General features: G+C 46.3%; 1 protein-coding gene across 1 annotated transcript; it reads right to left on the reverse strand.

Moving 5' to 3' along the window:
- Positions 1-1467: 1467 nt before the first annotated feature.
- LOC129381229 (uncharacterized) lies at positions 1468-5810 on the reverse strand. Its single transcript, XM_055063920.2, has 3 exons — positions 5438-5810; positions 3102-3272; positions 1468-2216 (listed from the first exon to the last, which is right to left on the reverse strand). The coding sequence occupies exons 1-3, from the start codon at positions 5444-5446 to the stop codon at positions 1725-1727; spliced, it is 672 nt and encodes a 223-aa protein (XP_054919895.1). The 5' UTR covers positions 5447-5810; the 3' UTR covers positions 1468-1724.
- Between the last annotated feature and the right edge of the window lie 14696 nt (positions 5811-20506).

Here is a 20506-nt window from a genome sequence, read left to right on the forward strand (position 1 = left end):
AATATATACTCTAGGATGTAGGAGCAATATTCACATTTTTTTCAGAACCTTTAAGGTTATTCCTTCTGCTCCACAGGACGAGCTGAGCTTGTTTATTATTTTTTATACCCGCAGAGTCAACAACAATAGAATTCATTGGAAAAACATAGTAGATAGCTGATTGGATAGTTAAAAACCAGATTTTTCATATCAGAACGACTGGATATAGTCTATTGTTTAAATCACTTGAACAATTGGTGACTGTGTACAGGGTCACCAGTTGGTGTGTTGGCAATCGAAGGCAAAAAGCTTACGCAAAAGCACCTATTGAGTGTACAAGCAGGTAAAGAAAGAAATTCGCAGTTTCGCCCGAAAGGCGAAGCATCGCTTGAGATAGCAAATTAGTAGACACCTATATCACGTCAGGATAGTAGATTTATCATCCGTATAAACTTGTAAACATTCGCTTACTAACTAAATGAACAAGCATCGATTGTGTCACACGCGCACAAGCAAACGTAATCACATCTCACACAATGACCGCGCGCACTCGCTGTCAAAATGCTGGACTGAGAAAGCGCGGCAGCAGCAGAGAGCAAATCGACCTTCGTGCTGCCTCTCACTTCAACGCGGACCAAGCGGCTGGAATACAGCGCACACAAGCTATCCGCACTCGGCGCACTCTGTTCCCATCGCCAATCTCGTTCAAGATTGGGCCCGCGCGGCCGCGCCATACGCAGCCGCCGCTGGAGTAGAACGCCCCCACCGCCTCCCTCCCCTCGGTGCCTTCCGCGCGATGGAAGACGGCGCGCTTCCTCCCCGCTTTCCTCCCTTGTGCGCGTGAGATTGAGCCACCATCTTCGGCTCGCCCTCGCACACTTCCACTCGCACATAGAGCATATGGCACTTGGCGAAGAGGTTATTGCCCTTGGACTTTATACGGAACATCACGGCGACAGCAGAAATCCGCTTAGAGTGTCCATATAATTGTCATCGCAATAAATGTGTTCTGTCCCACGACTCGGAGCACAAGCCCTCTGGTCAATTCGCTGGGGTTGCTCGGTTTACAAGGAGTAACGCTGCCGTGTGTGTGATTCTAAGGCCATTCGCTTGAACACCTTGTACCATGTGGAAACGTGTCACGTTTCACTGAATGGTCACCACCCCGCAGCACTTCTTTTCTTCGATGTTGGATCTTTTTGTGAACCCAAGCTGACAATGTTGAGAGCTTAGCACTGTCTTGAAACGCCACAAAACTTGTCACTGCCGTGAGAGAGAGAGAGAGGGAGGAAGGAAAGGCAGGGAGGTTAAGCAGGTTGAGTCCAGTTTGCTACCTTACACGTGGGGAGGGAGATGGGGGAGTGAAAGAGAAAGAGAAGACATGAGTCTATATCGCACTTTCACATGCACTAAGTTAGGTTCATGCCGTGCCTGCTGCTTTCTCACGCGGAGCTCTTTGTTCGGCAGTATGCACCAGTACGAAGTCAGTTTCCTTGTTGCAAACGATTGGACGTTTATTTTCTTAACGCGCAGTGAAGCAGAGCACATCACCCATTTGTCACCAACACCTTGAGCAGCCGCAGCATCCAGCGAGCGGGGCTTCTTGCTCAGTCCCCAGTGGCAAGCAGAAGGCGAGACACCGAAACGATGGAGGACAGAAGGACTACATATGAAACGGCGAAAGTGGCGTAGAAGGGATCCCGTATGGAAAATAAGAATATGTATAGAAGCAGACGGCGGGTTCACTAGTGCCAGCCGACGCCACCGCCGTGCTTTCCGAGCACTCCGACACCGGCTCCACCGGCGTAGACTCCGACGCCTCGGCCGCCGAGACCCCCGTAAAGGCCAGCGCCCCCGTATCGGGCGACGCCCGCTCCGTACAGCCCGCCGGCGCCCCCGTACACAACTCGCGGTCTGGCCCCGGCGTACGACCCGGCGGCGCCGTACTTGGAGGCGAGCAGGTAGGCCGGCGGCGAGGACGACCGCAGGGCCACGTCGGCGGGGCTCTCGCTCTGCGTGCCTGGCTCGTTGGTGTCGACTACGGCGCGGAAGCCTGCCGCGTCGGCCGTGTACTTGACCTTCCGCTGGCCACCTTCCGGCGTGCTCAGGGTGTAGACTCCCTGGACGCTGCCGCTGCCGTCGCCGACCTCCTGGCGAGAGCTGGACCCGTCCGCTCCCTGAGCGACGTAGCCGAAGCTGTACGGCCTCGGCCTGTTGTCTTCGTAGGCCCTGTAACCCTGGACGAAGCACGGCGCGTTAACCCACGGCGCTTTGTGAACTTGCATAGCCAGGAGCAGACGGAACTGGGCCCGTATTCACGAAGAACTCTTACGCTACATTTGTTACAGCCAATTCTGATGCTGGACATGTTAGCGAAGGCGGCCATCCAATAACAAAGAGCACTTATCAACGAAAATTTGCGCATTCGCCCCTCATATTTAACTTAGGACACGCTGTGCGGGCTAATGAATCATTATACAGCGTGTCTCAAAAAGTGCGTAGACGAGATAAGAAATTTTGGGGGGATTGTATTTGCGGCAGAGACTTGGATTTTAATATGAATCGAGGTAGTGATTAGACGAGTAACTGTGAAAATTAGTATAATATTTTTTTAACGGAAAGAGAAGGATTATTTATTTATCTTTGAACCCGCTTTAAAGTCCACGGATGACGGAATACAAGTCTTGCATTGAGATCAGTGGTCTGACTGTGTGTCGTAAAGTTGCTCGAATTTTTATAATTACTTCTCTAATCACAACTCGTAGCTAAATTATAATGTAAGCCTCTGTGGTAAAAGGAATTCTGACAAAAGCACTTAATTTTGGCGTCTTCACTACTTTTAGGAAACTTCCAACGCATTTTCTAAGACATCCTGCACAACGTGGCAAACATGCGTGCTCTACTGCAATAAATTAATGCTTCATAAAGACAACTAAGTTGCGTCACTGTCACTTGAGAGCTAGAGAATATCACGTCATATGACAGGATATTGTCTTTCTCAGTAGTGGCGATTGCAAAAAGGGAACAAGAAATTAACTGCGTGCTTTAAAGGCTCATATGGCGTTCCGGTGGAACACTCCGTGGTGTAGTCGCTATGGTCCGCCAATTATTTGGCCACTTACCCCTCCATAGTATCCGCCACCGCCGCCGGCGAGGTAGCCACGTCCAGCGTAGCCGCCTCCGATCCCAACGCCGACTGCTCTGAGACCGCCGATAGCAGCGCCACCGTATCCACCGCGGAGAGTACCGGCGTTGGCCAAGACGGCGAAGACGAGGGCGGAGGAGATCGCTGCCTGCGCATAGTCCCTCTCTCAGCGAGAGCCACGTGCACAAGTATCGTATGCAATGTAATAACACCATTAAAGTGCTAACGTGAGGCCTGCTAGCTACATGTCCCTTTATTTATATGTATACGCTGGGCTGCAAACGGCCAGCTCAGCGTAAAGCTTTAGCAGGCCCCCTATCGACATTGTATAGTGGACCTGCGCAGAGCATGTGAAGTACGAACTGTGTGGCAGTACTCCAGCCGCCTATCAGATGGAAAGTATAGGAATTTTCGCAAAATGAGTGGTGTCATTGACAGAATTATCTCGAAAGGCAGAGTACATCTGCTTTTTGCCCTTGTATCCGAGACCTTGTTGTTTGAAATAAATAAAGATTATTATTAGATCAATATTATATTTTATTATTAGTTTCTCCCTTTGCAGATATATCGGCCATGGATAGTGCCCCAAAGAGGCATCACAGTCATCATCATCAGCCTTTTTTTTTTGTTCACTGCAGTACAAAGGCCTCACCCAACGAACTTCAACGATTCCTGTTTTGCGCTAGCTGATTCCAAGTTATGCCTTCAAGTTTCATAATTTCATTACACCACCGATCTAATTATCTGCCGTCCTGAACTGTGCTCCCTTCTCTTGGCAACCACTCAGTAATGGAGCACCGATTGGCTACTCTGTACGTATTACAGGGCCTGACCAGCTCCATTTTTTATTGCGAAAGCAATAGTGCTCGCACTTTCGGCCCATTGGTGGTCGTGGCGCCTCCTTACACAGCTGCGCGTCACGTGACCGTGTGACGTCACGCCAGACCGAGAGACGGGGCCCCAGCTCGCTGCATCGATGGTGGAGGCGAAGCCTTGCGCGCCGCTGCTGCGGCGCTACCGAGAGAGTGCGCTCGCTGGTCTGACGTCACGCTAGGAGGATAAATGGGGCTACAGCTCGGCTCCTCGCAGTGGGCGGCGCGCTGCCTTGCGCTATGTCGGATAATGTATAGCCATAAGTTTAACAAAGGGCAACCATGTCCACACCATCAGCCGAACCAAGGCGCAGCCAAGGGTATTGCTTTCCCAATCTTCCAGGCTTAACCAAGCTAAGCCTTCAGCTAATTTTTTCTCTTAATGTCGACTAGAGAGCATCGGCTGTACCCACGTTTGCTCTCTAATCTACACCGCTGTATTTTCGTCTCGTAACGTTAGGCCTAACATTTTTTGTTCCATCGCTCGTTGCGCAGAACTTAATCCGCAACCGCAAACGTGGCAGAGCCAGTTGTTTTTCGATCCACAAACTCCGTTCGTGATAGCAGTAGATCGCTCAAGCGTATACGTCAGGTATAGTTGCACATTGCGTCATGATTACAGCATGAAATTGGATAGTTCCGGCACGAGTTTTGAGACACTGAAAAGTGACAACCAACGACGGAACTCACGATAGGTGCGTGGGATTTTAGGTAAAAGCATTGGACCTAAAAGTTATAAAATATCGCGTGCCCCACTGTCTAAGGGTCTGCAGGACTGCGGCGCACGTTGCAGAGTGTCTTGCTACATATGACAGGAAAGGATTTACTACACTTTTGGTATATATAATCTGAACATGCATGTTGGAGCTCGCTAAAGGTATTGAATCTAAAGCAAAGCAAGCAAGGAATTAAACACATACTCTTACCTCTTTGGCATCTTCTCACAATTTACGCACTGCGCAAATACGGTATACCGCGTTTGCGATGAATTGTGTGTGTGTGTTTATATATATATATATATATATATATATATATATATATATATATATATATATATATATATATATATATATATATATATATATATATATATATCCAACAATTGCTCCACGATCACGAAAATTTGCATTTGTCATCTGGTCTTTGATTTCTTTATGGCCACAGGTTAACTCCGCAACACCCATCTTAGTCTGCATCTCCTGAAACCATTCTTCACAGGCACGATTTGATGTGCAGTTTGATCGTTGCAATATATGGACGCTCAGACTCGCCTTCTTAAGGCATTACCGCATTGCCTAATTAGTAATAATAACAACAACAACAACAATAATAATAATAATAATAATAATAATAATAATAATAATAATAAACGCAGGCTCTGTCCGCAACGTCCGAGCCTTCCGAATTTGAGTCGGAGGTTTCGGGAGGGCGCTCGTCTCACCTTCCACATGCTTGCTTGCTGCTCCCGCTGCTGGTGCGGTGACGAGATACCTTGTGTCCACGACGGCGGACGGCGGCCCTTTTATACGCTCCGAGCCAATGCGGCCGAGCGTGCGCGGCCTGGCCGGGATGCATGCAAAAGCGGGGACGATCCAGATGCACTGGTCACACACTCCCTTGCTCTGTGTATGTACTGTACTCTCCGTTTGGGCGCCCGCCTTGCGCAACCCCATCTCCCTCGATCGCAAGGAAAGGGACGCACACGAACGCTATCTGCGAGAAGAATAAAACATTTTGAAAGCACCGCGTGTGCGTTCCTTCGCCTTGTCCGTTTAGCTCTTCAGTCATTTCACGTTATACCTTTTTGTCGTCTGTTCACCGCTCAGTAACGACAATGCTCAAGGACGTGGAGGCCCTATAGCGATGTCAATGCAGGCGGTTGCATGTAGGTACATATACGCGAGTCGAGCGGCTTGCATAATGTGCCGATGCTTTCGGAACATTCGGGATGTTTCCGTGACGCAGGGTAACTGAAGTATGTGTTAAAGCTATAACAATTAATAAGGAAATATACATATATATACCGCGTTGTACTGATTGTCATCCAAGAATGACAGATACCGCACTATGCACACGCACTCGTTTTATGAAATGGTTCATTACAATAAACCGTTCACTTGCGTTCGCTCAAATTTCACGCATAGGTGGCATTTCGCGGTGCCTGATTCAATTGAGTGAACGAGAGAGAAGAAAGGAAAGACAGGGATGTTAAGCAGGAAAGTGTCTGGTTGAGTATACTTTCATTGGGGGAACAGAAAAGGGGAATGTGTAGAAGGGAGAGGGAGATTTGTACTTGCTGCAGGTGGGGATGCCGTTCCGAAAATAATTAATTTTCTCCGTCAATGAGACATGTTGTCGTTCGAAAAGGCCACCACGGTGCCGTAGATTGACGGATCGGTTTCCATTTCTGGGCGACAGAGCAGCAGAATTTATCTCTATTTCATTTTTCCTACGAGAAATAAATATTTCCACTCTGTCATCGTCGATTACATGGAGGAAGAAAAATCCTCCGTTATCACCGATGACGGTGAAAACTGGACGCACGCGGAAAAAAAGTCCCGCACACACGCACACGTAAGCACGCACGCACGCATCAGTGCTTACACATGACTAAAATTGCGTCACTCCCGAGCAGTACCGCTAGACTTTTTGTTAATTGTTAAAAAAGAGATGTGTTATGGGGTTTTACGTGCCAAAACCATGATATAATTATCAGGTGCGCCCAATATAGTAGGGGAATATACATTATTTTTAACCACCTAGGGTTCTTTAACGGGCATCTGAATCTAAGTACACAGGCGTTTTTGCATTTCGCCTCCGTAGAAATGCGGCCGCCGCGGTCGGGGTCGAACCCGTGACCTCAGGTAACAGTGCAACGTGATAGCCACCGCACCGGGTTTAAGCCGTGATGGTTTGGCACATGGTCATGTTCACGTGAACCTAATTCAGCAGATGATTAGAACGCATACACCCAAAAACGCGGCGTTATGAGTTCCCTGAAGAAGCTTGCAGTAAATATTCCGACTGCCCACTATACGTTTTCTCCAGTCCCATCACAATTCTGCAAGACTGCGTGGCAGAATCTGGCACTCTCCCGCGCCAAGTTTTGAGAAAGTATACCAAAGGTGCAATGTATTCCAGCCAACTTGAACAACGTTTTCAAACTTCCCGGTGCACTATACAGGAATACGCGAAAAACGGCAAGTTATTTCCCACTCTATGGAGCAACCCGCACTATTTCTTGTACTATAGGCATAATTTGTCAACGCTACCTACTCATCTTCGCAAATAATAAATTTAGGGAAAAACTTTCAATAAGGAAGTTGTACACTGGGTTCTCGAGAATGTCCAACCCAGCAGTATTTAACTTACTACATGTTACGGAATAATTTTACGTGCAACAAGGAACGCTCCCGAAATATGCGAACCCACATAATACCTCCGTATGAACGAACAGCGCTTATTAAACCCATTTCGTTGCCTACCAGAAGTTGCAAGCAGGTTGTGGGGCGGCGCGATGATGTTGCGGATTCCTCCCACGTGACCGATCGCAGGCGTGAATTTGCTGCCAACGAGTGCGCTGCCGCCCTGACAGAGCACGTCACTGTCATTCGCCAAAAAGCTCAACAAAAGGGGCTTCAACCTAAAGTTTCACGGATCGCCTCTCACATTGGTATTGCTGAAAATGACGAAGCTGATGCTCTTGCGTACACAGCACTCGCACATCCCACTAAAGTAAATGTACCAAAAAGCAATCAAGTCACGAAATCAGACTGCAAATTGTAGCCGGGGAGCTCGCAAGGAACGAATTCACAGGATGACACAAGTTCCGAGTTATTCATTCCCGAACTTTGCGGAGAAATACATTGGCGCTCCAGTTATATTTGTGCTTCAATGCGTAAAACGACGTTTTGTTGAGAAAGCAAGTGGAACGACAGTGCATTTTTACCGCAAGTTTGACGGCGTATGTCTCGTAAATGGTGTCATCCGCACAATTCCTTTTCAAGTTGATATGACTTGCAGGCTCACCCACTAGAATTTGTAAATTGCAATATGTGCCGTAAGGTACTTAGTTAAAAACTTGAATAGTGAATTTTTCTTTATTGGTCGATTACGCTTTTCAATTTTTTGTGCAAGTAATGTCCGCCTCTTCGAGTATACCAGCTCGTGGACTAGAATTGTGCTATCTGCCACAGGAGGGGGCGGGGGAGGGACTTTCATTATAGAACCAGCACTTCATGATGGCCGGGCCTAAGGCTCCCATGGGGGGACGTCGAGGGCTTGCCTCGCCGCCGCCTCACGGGCGTGCTGGGTCGCCCAGGTTTGGTCGTGGAGGGCGGAGCTCCGCAGAGCCTCACGCAACCTCGACGAGAATGTCGTGGTGTTAATGTGTGGGTACTGTGCTGGGCCCACCCACAACATATGCGGAAGCGTAGCCGGGTGAGTGCCACAGCACCGGCAGTTGGGGGTAGTGTAAACGTCTGTGAATATATGGTGGAGGCGGGCGGGTGAAGGGTACGTGTTTGTTTTTAGCAGACGCAAAGTGGTAGCCTGCGCCCGGCTGAACTTGGGGGGAGGTGTAGGGAAGGTTCGGCGACTGAGGTAAAAGGCCTAACGAGATCGTTATTAGTGGTCAGATTGTCCCTGGTGTCCAACTCTGCCACAGGCAATTTCAAAATTTTTGTTGAAAGTGCTCGCTGAAACAGCCTGTATATTTTAAAGGAACACAGCTAACACGTTTGCACTGTAGTTCATGCGACAACACAAGTGCGTACATCGAGAATTCAGAGAAGACGAAGACAGACCTAACAACGACATTAGAGCACTGGACGGGCCTGATTTTTTTGGCCCGGCCTGCGGGCCGGTGCCTCAGTGACCAGACCCAGCCAGGGCCCAGCGAAGGAACTCTTGCGTATACATGCCTTAAAGATATTATAGCTGTGACGGTATATACATAAAGACGTTACAAACACTGCACTGGAAATAAAACATTGTAATAATTTTTTTACTGGGCCAGTTTGCAGCTAACGTGAAAAAGCCGAGAATTAAAGGCTGGGTTAAAAATTTTTAGCAAGCCACTTTATCTACAACTGTAGTGTACACTCCATGTTTATACCACTATAAAGGGGGTAAATTATGAAATTCTGCGGTTCCGATTAGGAGGCGCACCCTTAGTGAGGCATTCTGGATTAATTTTGACCCCTTGGGTTTCTTTAACGTGCACCCAGTGCACGTTACACGGGCGTTTTTTCATGTCGCTCCCATTGAAATGTGGCCGTCATGGTCGGAATTTCATCCCGCGCTCTCAGGGTTAGCAGCGCAACGCCAAAGCCACTTCGTCACCAAAAATGGCGCGTAACGCCATAAGTATTATTATGTGCGTTTTACAGCGAAGCTGTTTATGGCTAGGGTTCCGCGGATTCTTCGTGTCCGTCAACAAGTCTGGGTGTGCAAAAACTCAGCTCGCGAATATCATGCAGAATCGCCTCATTCTATGCAAAAGCTTATACATCTGATCACTTGGACATGCAATCAGTAGATTAGTATGAATAGGCACCATTTTCAATATCCGTAGACTCTCAGGTCGATAATGATATTTTTCTGCTTGCTTACGCGGGTATAAGCCATTGCTTAAAGGGGTATGAGCCATTGATTGTCTTACGTGATGAACAAATTTCTCGTTGGGTAGGCATATAAATGCTTACGTATTTAATAATGGAGGTGGTACGAGAATGTGTGTGCATACATGTCGTCACGATTACCACTGATCAGGACAATACATGCATATCCAAGTGATGAGGCGTAAAAGCTCTTGCATAGAATCAAGCGAAAGTGTGTGCGCGCGTGTCTTCCTTCGGTATGACTGCCGTCACCGAGAGGCGTCTGGTGAGGCCAGGAGAGGCCTCACCAGAAGGTGGAAAAAGCAAAAACACTATCGCAAGCTTAAAATCAAGTTCGCTGAAATTACACGACAAGCGGAGGAATACGCGTGGACCTTAGCCAAAAACAACTGGCTAATCAAGTGCGACTCATTGAGAGGCGGGCTTGGCGTCAAGTCAACGTGGCGCCTCCTGCGATGCCTCATCGAACCCAGCAAGACGAGCGGAGAGCAGCAGCGGAACCTCAAGAGAGCCCTCCACGGCTATGAGGGTACGGATGAGCAGCTGGTGGCAGCCCTGACGAGCAAATACCTCTGTACGACCAAAGATGACGAGCCTGTGTTGCAGTATCAAGGCAAAGATAATCCAGAACTCGGCAGAGACTTCGAAGTAGAAGAAATACAGGCGGCGCTACTAACCATGAGAAGAGGTACGACGCCAGGACATGACAAAGTTACAGTCGGCTTGCTCGCCAACATGAACAAGAAGATGCTAGGCCAGCTGACGGATTATATCAGTGAGTGCTGGAGAGCTGGCAAGCTGCCTCTGGCGTGGAAATCGGCAGACGTCAACTTTATCCCTAAGCCGGGCAAAGAGGTAAATATTAACAACCTCCGTCCGATTTCGCTCACTTCATGCGCCGGTAAGCTGATGGAGAAAGCAGTGCATGCCAGACTTTCAGCGTATTTGGAGGAAAACGATTACACGCCCCACACAATGTTTGGCTTCAGGGAGCGCCTATCCACGCAAGACGTACTGCTGCAGCTCAAGATGGAAGTTATTGACCCACCCAACAAACGCAGTAGCAGAGCCATCTTAGCCCTAGATCTCAAGGGCGCTTTCGATAATGTGAAGCACTCAAAGATCCTGGAGAACCTGCGGAAGACACAGGGTGGAAGAAGGACTTTTTAATACATCAGAGACTTCCTACTAGACAGACAGGCTCATGTAAAAATTGGAGATTTTAGGTCCCAGCCAATCCCTATGGGCACCAGGGGTACGCCACAAGGAGCCGTCCTCCCCCCTCTACTCTTCAATATTGCTCTTATAAATTTGCCTGAGCAACTAGATCGCATAGAAGGAATTCGGCACGCCCTCTATGCAGATAACATCACGGTCTGGGTGACGAAGGGCAGTCTTTGGCAGATGGAAGAGGCGCTCCAAGAAGCTGCTTCGACAGTCCAAAAATGTGCCGAGGAGTGCGGACTGCGCTGCTCTCCGGAAAAATCGGCACTTCTAATCATGCGCAGACGAGAAGATGAAGCGCCGGTCAAAATTAGGGTACACGACGCTGCGATCCCTGAAGTGCAGACAGTGCGTATCCTGGGATTACTGGTTAACAACAAGGGTGTCAACGCAGCAATGATTACTCAACTCCGTACATCATGCGAACAAGTAATGCGAATGATCACACGTATCACCAATAAAACGAGAGGGATGATGGAGAACGACACTCTTCGGTTGGTCAAAGCCTTTATACTCAGCAGAATTGTGTACGTAGCTCCGTACCTTCGGATGAGGAGGTGCGATTTAAAACATTTCGATGTCATGATCAGAACAGCATATAAGAAGGCACTAGGACTGTCGGTCAAAACATCTACAGAGCGCTTATTGCAGTTGGGAGTGCACAATACAACAGACGAGATAATTGAGGCCCACCTATTAAGTCAATATGCCAGATTGGCAGGAACGAAAACGGGACGCAAGGTACTAGAGGACCTAAATATCAGCTGTCCTTACTATACGGCAACAAGACAAGACATTCCGAAAGAGTGGAGGGGCAAATTCGCGACACTTCCCCTTCCTAAAAACATGCACCCAGAATATCATCAAGCAAGGAGGAGGGCAAGAGCCAAGAAGATGGTCACGAGGGTATAGAGGGAAATGAGCGTGCACACGCTGCCGCCCGAGCTTTTCTCCCCCGGGGTCCCTCCTCCTCCCTCCCCGAAGACTTGGACTTCCCAGTGCCATTAATAACTTATGCAGACGTATTACAACACTTGCGCTTATCGCGACGAAAATACCCGGGCCCAACTAAGGGATTAGACAAATCAGAAGAATGTCGTTTACGAAGGTTACAAACCCTGTCATTTAATAACCCAGTCAAGCTACATGCTATTGAGCCACAATCTTTTTCGGCCGAGTGTAAATTCTGCGGGCAGAAAGCAGATTTGTACCATATGGCATGGGCCTGCCAGGCTAATAGTGCCTTGGAAACTATAAAACAGCCAACGTGGGAAGGATGGGAGGCAGCCCTGTCCAGCTCAACCCTCAAGGACAAGCGAGCCCTCGTGGAAAGAGCTAGGGCGGCGGCCTTAGCCAACGGAATTCCGGAATAAGAATCCGACCACCCTTCTCCTAACTCCCCTCTCCTTTTTTTTTCTTTAAATAAAACGTTTTCATCATCATCATCTCATACCTTTCATCTAAATTCTGTGTCACATCATTGTCGCGTGCTAAACAGCTTCGTTGGTAATCCACCTTCACAGCAGTGGAATGACGCGGATTGGTGAAATAGCTTTTTAGAGTAAATGGTTCTTGCAGCGAGAAAAACTGGATGTAATACTAGGTGTACAGCAAGAAAAACAGCTGAAATTAGAAACGCGCATGTTCCAACTTGTACACAGAAACAAATAGATCAGCGACGATTACGATATTCCCTAATGCGAAATTTGGGCTCAGTTCTATATGTGTTTTCATTTCGCGATTTACTCTCTGGCGCGGAAAATCTGTCTAGCGTGGCACGTTGCAAATGGAGCGAAGTGTGGCGCGACTGCCTCGCTAATCTGGAAATCGCGAGAGGCAGCGCGCGGGTGACTCGTGGGCGTGAGACCTGCCACGCGGCGCGCACTACTCTGGCGCCATATCGCAGTCGTTGTCGCCGCACTACGCTTTTCTTCGCGCGCTTTCGCCATACCCTCCGCCGCCTTCCGCCTCATGGTTCCGCTGCACCATCCTCTCCGCTTTCCTCCTCGCGTCTTTCATCCCCTGCGGCGCTCAGCGTTCGCTTTCATATTTCGCTGTGCTCGTTCGCTCGATTACGCCGAGCTACGACGCCGAGGCACGCCGACGCTCGCCGCAGGAACGGGCGTCTAAACGCTGCGCTCTAAAATGATCAAGGAGGCAGTCATCGGGTACAGTATGACTAAGCTATCACAATGTGATCAAGCTTATTTGACAGCTAGGAGCACTTCAATTTTTATTTTTTGAAATTAAAGAAGAAACATTCATGAACATCACGCGCGTAAACGGGGAATAGAGCTGCCGCACTGACCCTGCCGAATCCACGACAAAGCACTTCTCTCAAGTGAAGACATGATGGGAGATTGCAGCACAGCCCGCGAAGGCCGAGTCGCTGTGCGGGGTGATCCAGTCATGGTAAATGCGAAGTGACGATTATGGTATGAGGGCCGCATTGGAAAAGCGCGTGTGGAGTTGTGTGTGGCTGGTGCATTAGCATGGCGGTGCCAAAGTGGCTGCTGTTGAGCTAATGGCTTCGTGGCAATCGGCCGTGACAGCGGCTGTACCGGGAGGCTGGCTGCTGCCGCATGGTATGCCTCTGTACTTTAACTTTGATGAAGAGGTGACATAGCTGCGGCATCGCTTCTAGCACGTCGGTACATGGCTGCGCCAGGGTTAAATACTCATTAAGCCAACTTGTAGGCGACGGATAACACTGCCTCGCGGCACAACCCAAACGGCGACGCGTATATAGTGGGTGAGGGTGGGACAGGACAGGAGGTCTTTGGACAAGCTTCGCCGTGAACACAGTGAAGCAGCTGTTCGCTATAATTTTATTCCGACCCCTCTCTCACAGAAACAGTTGTGAACCTATAGCTTCTTCACCCGGAGTTTCAGCATGATATATATATATATATATATATATATATATATATATATATATATATATATATATATATATATATATATGCAAGTCTTGCTTTAGGGTGGTGACAGACTTTGCAAGGACACTTGTCACCGCCAGCTAATTTAGGGTGGTGAAGTTTCCCAATAAATTATGAGATGTGGGCCATAATATGGCGAAAGACCAGCCAGGGAGACCACGTTGCCCGCAACCATTGGTGATGTCAAAGCGGCCAAAAAAAAATTTTCCAGGAAGCATGGGCCTCAGCCACAAATGACGTGTGAGCGCCGGCGGCTGGTGAAGGGGGTGGAATGCAAGAACACTCGTGTACTGTGCATCGAATGCGCGTTAAGGAACCCCAGGGTGTCAAAGTTATTTCGCAGCATCCATTACAGTGCGCCTCGTGATCATATCGTGATTGTCGTGCGTGAAACGTCAGAATTATTATTTTTTTCGGCAAATGACTGCTTGGAAGAAGTATTCAAGCTATTAAACTTGGAAGACTTAGGAGTAAGGATTAACGGCGAATATCTCAGCAACCTTCAGTTTGCAGATGACATTGTCCTAGGTGACGTTTACCCAGGTCAATTACTCACAGGGGACGCTGATCATGAAAAGGAAATTTGCGGAAGAATAAAATTGGGTTGGAACGCATACGGCAGACATTCTCAGCTCCTGACTGGAAGCTTACCATTATCATTCAAAAAGAAAGGTCTACAATCAGTGCATTTTACCGGTGCTGACATATGGGGCAGAAACTTGGAGACTGACGAAGAAGCTTGAGAACAAGTTAAGGACCGCGCAAAGAGCGATGGAACGAAGAATTTATTTATTTATTTTATTTCAGCATCAGACGAAAACAGAGCCTGATGCAGGGACAGAAGCTAAAGGCTGATGGACCCTAAACAGTCTACAGCGGTTACAGATACAACACAAATCTTAGAAACAAAGGAAATAAAGTAAAAAAAACGCAGCATTTGACACCTGTACACAAACGTATTGCATATACTGTTGCACACAAATGACACATAACAAATCATACATAATAGGACGCTAAGCAATTTACTTGAATAAGTCAGCACAAACAGCTGTTGTACAAAAACATACAAATAAAATATAATTGTCAGTGAAACTGAATAATGTTGCTTGAAACGACACAAAAGTAAGATAAGAGCAATTTCTAGAATCATTTTGTGTTATATAGAGTTTTATGTATCCTTTGTGAGAAGACAGTAAAATATGAAAAACACTTCAATTTTGGCTATAGTTATATTGGCAAGATAACAATAGCTCCCTAAGTTGGCTTTTAAATGCTTTTAATTTGCATTCAAAGTTTAGCTTACCTTCAAATTTGTTTAAGATCGCAGGTATTTGATACGCCATTGTTTGCCTTCCATAATTTGTTCGGATTTTTGGTGTTCGGTGTTTTCGGTGCATCAAAAGGTATTCAGCGTTTTCAGAGTCCATAATTCCGTATAGTTTCTTTTGATGGATTACTTGCAGCGCTTTTAAATAATATAACTGGTCTGCCTTTAGGATGCCGTGTTTTTTAAACAGAGGAGCGGTTCTTAAGTCCTGTGCATTACCACAATAAGATTCAAAACAGCGCAAATTTTCTTCTGCAAAGTGATAAGTTTAGTATAATTGTATTGCGTAGTAGTGCCCCAAACCATTAAGCCATAGGTTAATTTGGAATAAAAAAGTGAATAATAAATGTTCTTGTTTAGCCAGAGCGGTATGAGCGCAGATATCCTGTACAGACATCCAACTGTGCGGGCAAGATCTACACTTAGGTTTCTAACGTGCACTGACCAGCTCAAGTCTTCCTGAAACCAAACCCCGAGAAATTTTTGTGTCTGAACTTGTTTTATAAGGGTGTTTTCAAATTTCACGTTAAGTTTCTGGTGTAGATGTTTGTTTGGAGGACGAAATATGACATATGTTGTTTTTGAGGCATTTAATTTTAACTTGTTTCTGCTTAACCAGTTTGAAAGATGCACAAGGTGGTCATTTACAGAGGATTCAAGTGTCAGTAGGTTATGCGAAGAGAAAAAGACATTGGTATCATCAGCATACATTATGGTTTCAGCAGAACTATCAATTTTGACAATGTCATTGATATAGACAAGAAATAGTAATGGGCCCAATATTGATCCTTGTGGTACTCCTTGTTTTAGCTTCGCGAGTGTTGATACCGCATCATTAATTTTCACCAACTGATAACGATCATTCAGATAACCATCTAGAAGGTCTAATACAATACCTCGGACACCGTATCTTGATAATTTGTTAAGTAATAAATCGAACTGTATGGAATCAAAAGCTTTCTGAATGTCTAAAAACAAACCTAGTGTATATTTTCTACATTCTATGTTTTCAATTATCCTGTCTTTGATGTGTACGAGAGCGTGTCCTGTCGACCGATGCTTGTCCAAAGCAAAACGGTGAATGGCGAAACTAGCGTTTTATTGGGCGAACTTTGCCCACAAAAGGAAGTTACACTTCAAGCACAACGATTCCGGTGAAAGCAGTCGACGATCGCCGGAAATCTGATCAGCGGGTCAAGCGCGTCGGCTATTATACATAGTAGTCGAACGTTCCAGAGTAATCGCTGGGGCCCGCGTGCCTTCCACAAAGTTCTACACTATTCGCGTCGCGCATACATGCAATCAGATTACACAAAGTTTAGTCATAGACAGCGGATGGAACCATCGATAACATTCCAGAAACTTTCGATACATACACGCGCGTTCTGCGCTGTACGATAACATTTGTTAGGCGGGGACAAGCCGCCACCCGGAAAGGATAAACAAGTACACGTGTCAATATACTTCCGTTGAGGGCTCAAGCGCGGGCTCTCACCCTTGCTTATCATGTTGGCGCAGGTGTAGCAGCATTGGCTGGCGCGGTTGGTCGTCGCCTCGACATCGGTCCAGCAGACTTTCCCGGCTGCAGATTCTTCACTGGCGGAACACATATGTTGGCCACTAACGCGACTCTGTTCATCGCGGGGCACCATTTTGTCGTCACGTCTGCCGTGCATGCCGGTGTCAGGAAGGCGACTATACCATCGGGAAAGCAGCTACAATAGATACGACGCGACAAATTCCAAGAATAGGCGGCACTTCGGGGTCGGAAAGCGGTCTTACTAATAAAGGCAATTGACAAAGTGTCCCAAATGGGGTAACGCAGCCAATGAACAAGCGCGTCGCTTCGCTGCACGGCGTTGCCTGCCTGCCCGCTGAACATGAACTGCAGTTGCCCGCCAGATAGCGCATTACAAGCTTATGTGTGTCTAGTCCGTTGCACCACTCCATGCCCTCTTAGCGATTAGCCAGTTCAAGAAGACAAGATATAGTGACACGGATATATAGCCGAAGTCCTAAAAGAACACTAATCGCGGACAACTTTCTGTGGCTATGAAGGGAAACCTGCGTGCGCGTGGCTGCTGCACATGTGTTACCGCGCCAAGTAGTCCGGCAGTGTTTGACAGTGCTTTTGGTTGCTCGGAACGGGCGCTGAATCGACGCAGCTTCCATGTGCAACGGCTTCGCGTTTGTCCAGACGCGGAAGGGAAAAGCCGCAAAATCAGTAAACTTCTACATCGAGTGGTGTGTTTTATTTTATTTAACTGTCGCTAATAAGCTGTTTATGTTTTCTCTTCCCCAGCTTAAACGAACGTGGATGAAAACGCGGGACTCTGTTAAGAACTGCTCTCACTTGTGCGCGCTTTGCCTCGATAGCTTTCCCTTCATTGCCACAGAAAGTTGTCCGCCAGTATATCTACAAAGGCAGGGTCTCCGAAAAACCTCGAATCACAGTAAGACAATAGTTTTTGCAGGCAGCAGGCCTTCTAAATCTGCATCAAATGGCAATGAGATGCAGATTTAGAAAGCAATATACTACGCCCTTTTTTACTCGAAGCTAACTTATTGTGTCTTGATCTGGGGAACAACTACAACAAAAAACTATGATAAGTTATTAAGCTTGCAAAAACGAGTAGTCCGAATTTTTGAAAACTACCATGGTAGGCCGCGTGACTTACCCACACACAATCTCTTCGGCAAACATTTATTGATCCGAGCAAATCAAGTATTTTATTATAGATTACTCTTACATATAAAAAAACACTGGCTTCATGTTGTCAGCATACCCACTTCTTTTCGATAGCCATTACGTTATCAAATCAAGAAAATACCATTCACGCGTACTAACTACGGACGTCAGGATATAAACTATCAAATACCAAGGCTACTAAACATTGTTGAGCAAAAAATTGATTTCTGTGCGCCTAATTTTAAGCAATGTATAAAAAAACCTACTCATACACTATCAAATTAATTACACATAAATTGCTCTCGCACTAAATTTTTTTTTATGCACAATATATGTATTCCTTAATCTGCGCGGTAATGTGATTGCACAAACAAAAATTGAAGCATAAATGTCTTTTACACATAGTCATTGTATAATGTACACATTATGTTGTTTATTTTTTCTTTTTTACATAGTACTTGCTTGTTTCTTGTTCTATTTGCTTTTTTCGTACATGGGATCATCATGTAACCCGAACGCACTTAAGAGCAAGAGCCCCTGTCAGGCCAAATTGCCTTTAGCTCTTGTTTCCTCTTTCTGTAATGAAGAAAGGAAATAAACTTCAAACTTCAAACTAAACTTCAAAATGGTAAAATATTCAACCAAACCATCCGCCACACTAACCATCATATGTATTCTGTCTCTGGCCGCAATAGCCTACTGGATAAAAAGCTACGGGAAGCAGCTGCCATCTAAGCTTCTATTGAACCTCTCGTTATTCCAAGATCAGCTTCGGCATTTGTCAACTTTCATAGTATATACAGACTTCCACACTCTTGCTTAGAGTGATTCAGTAGTGCGCTGTTAGGCGAAGAAAGCGAGGTTCTCGCGTTCCTTCTTGGTTTAAAGGCAGTGCTTGTGATCGCCGGTACAGTCGCCTGGATCACGTAAGTCACATCTTTTAGCGCGATGTCTGCTGAACCTAGCATACAGTTTCGGTAGCTTTGTTATTACTCTTTCTTTGCTTCGAAGCTGGATGCTCGGGTGCGAACGTCTGTACGTCATTCTACAACAGTAATATTGTGTTGACATTGCAAATTATTACGACGATCCTTTCTGTGATCTTATTTTACGCTTAATATGCTGTTAATTGCATTTTCAACATTTTCTGCACTCCTGCATGGGCCTGACCAGGGCCTGTAGCAATATGTATGTATGTATGTATGTATGTATGTATGTATGTATGTATGTATGTATGTATGTATGTATGTATGTATGTATGTATGTATGTATGCATGTATGCATGTATGTACGTACGTACGTACGTATGTATGTATGTATGTATGTATGTATGTATGTATGTATGTATGTATGTATGTATGTATGGTACATACTGTACATTATAGAGTTATAGAGGGGAGGGGCAATAACATAGCAGAATACAACATAAAAGCATAGTATTGAAAACAAGAATGCAAAGACCCGCCGCGGTGGCTTAGCGGCTATCGTGTTGTGCTGCTAAACGCGAGGTCGCGGGATCAAATCCCGGCGGCGGCCGCCGCGTTTCGTTGTGGGCGAAAACAAAATGCACCCGTGTACTTAGATTTAGGTCCACGTTAAAGAGCCCCAGATGGTCAAAAATTATCCGGGGTCCCCCATTATGGGGTGCCTCATAATCAGATCGTGGTTTTGGCACATCGTTTATTTGGCCCCAGAACTGATTTCAGTTCAGTTCAAGAATGCAAAGTTAGAGGGTTATAATAAAAAAACACTAGGAGCCTAAACATCAAGTCATCAGTGGAGTAAATAAAAAAAAAGGGTTTTTTTTGTGGTAAGTAAGGTTATTCGTTAGATGGTACTTACACAATGCATCAACACACACACACACAAAGGACCACGAAGTTATAGCACCCGTACATCAAATCACTTTTTAAGAGCATGGGTCACGTATGTTCACCATTGACTGCAGGTAGATTGTTGCATTCGACCGATTTTGGGAAGAAATGGCTGTGAGCACATGACAGTGTCACAGGTGGATATATATGTATCCACCTGTGATCGCTGGTAAATGGTGAGTGCGGGTAAATGGTCAGCGATGGATTATGAGTGAGCGGAAAGGTGCATTGAGACAGTAAATTTTACGAAAAAGTGAAATGCGAGCTTCTTTGTCGCGAACGACTAGTATTGGGATGTTAAGAGCCGTTTCAGTTTCACTAGCTTTTTACGATGATAGTTTGCTAATATAAAACGGGCAGAACGTTCTTGTGCTGCTTATCGATTGCATCAATTAATTTGGAGGGACGTGGAGCCCAAACCAACGAGGCATATTCTAGCTGAGGACAGACGTAAGTGGTGTGGAGAAGTAATTTTAATGAAGACGGCGCGCGAAAAAAAAATATTTTTAGGTATCCTAGAGTTCGGTTAGCTTTAGATATTACGTGTTCAACACGATGTTTTTAGGACATTTTGCTAGTTATATGGATGCCGAGGCAACGATACGATGTGACGTAGCGGAGAAAATTATTTACCACATATGCAGGGCAAACTTTGCTAGAACGTGAAATTCGCATATATTTACATACCTGAACAATAAGTTCCATGTGTCACGTGCGGCACCAGTTGTGAGCTTGGCTAATGCCAATGTGAAGGCTGTTGACTCAGCGGTATTAGTTATTTTGCAACATATAAGGCAATCATCAGGAAATAAACAAATTTGTGAGGAAATGCTATT

The sequence above is a fragment of the Dermacentor andersoni genome, chromosome 1 (genome assembly GCF_023375885.2).
Source record: "Dermacentor andersoni chromosome 1, qqDerAnde1_hic_scaffold, whole genome shotgun sequence".
NCBI lineage: Eukaryota > Metazoa > Arthropoda > Arachnida > Ixodida > Ixodidae > Dermacentor > Dermacentor andersoni.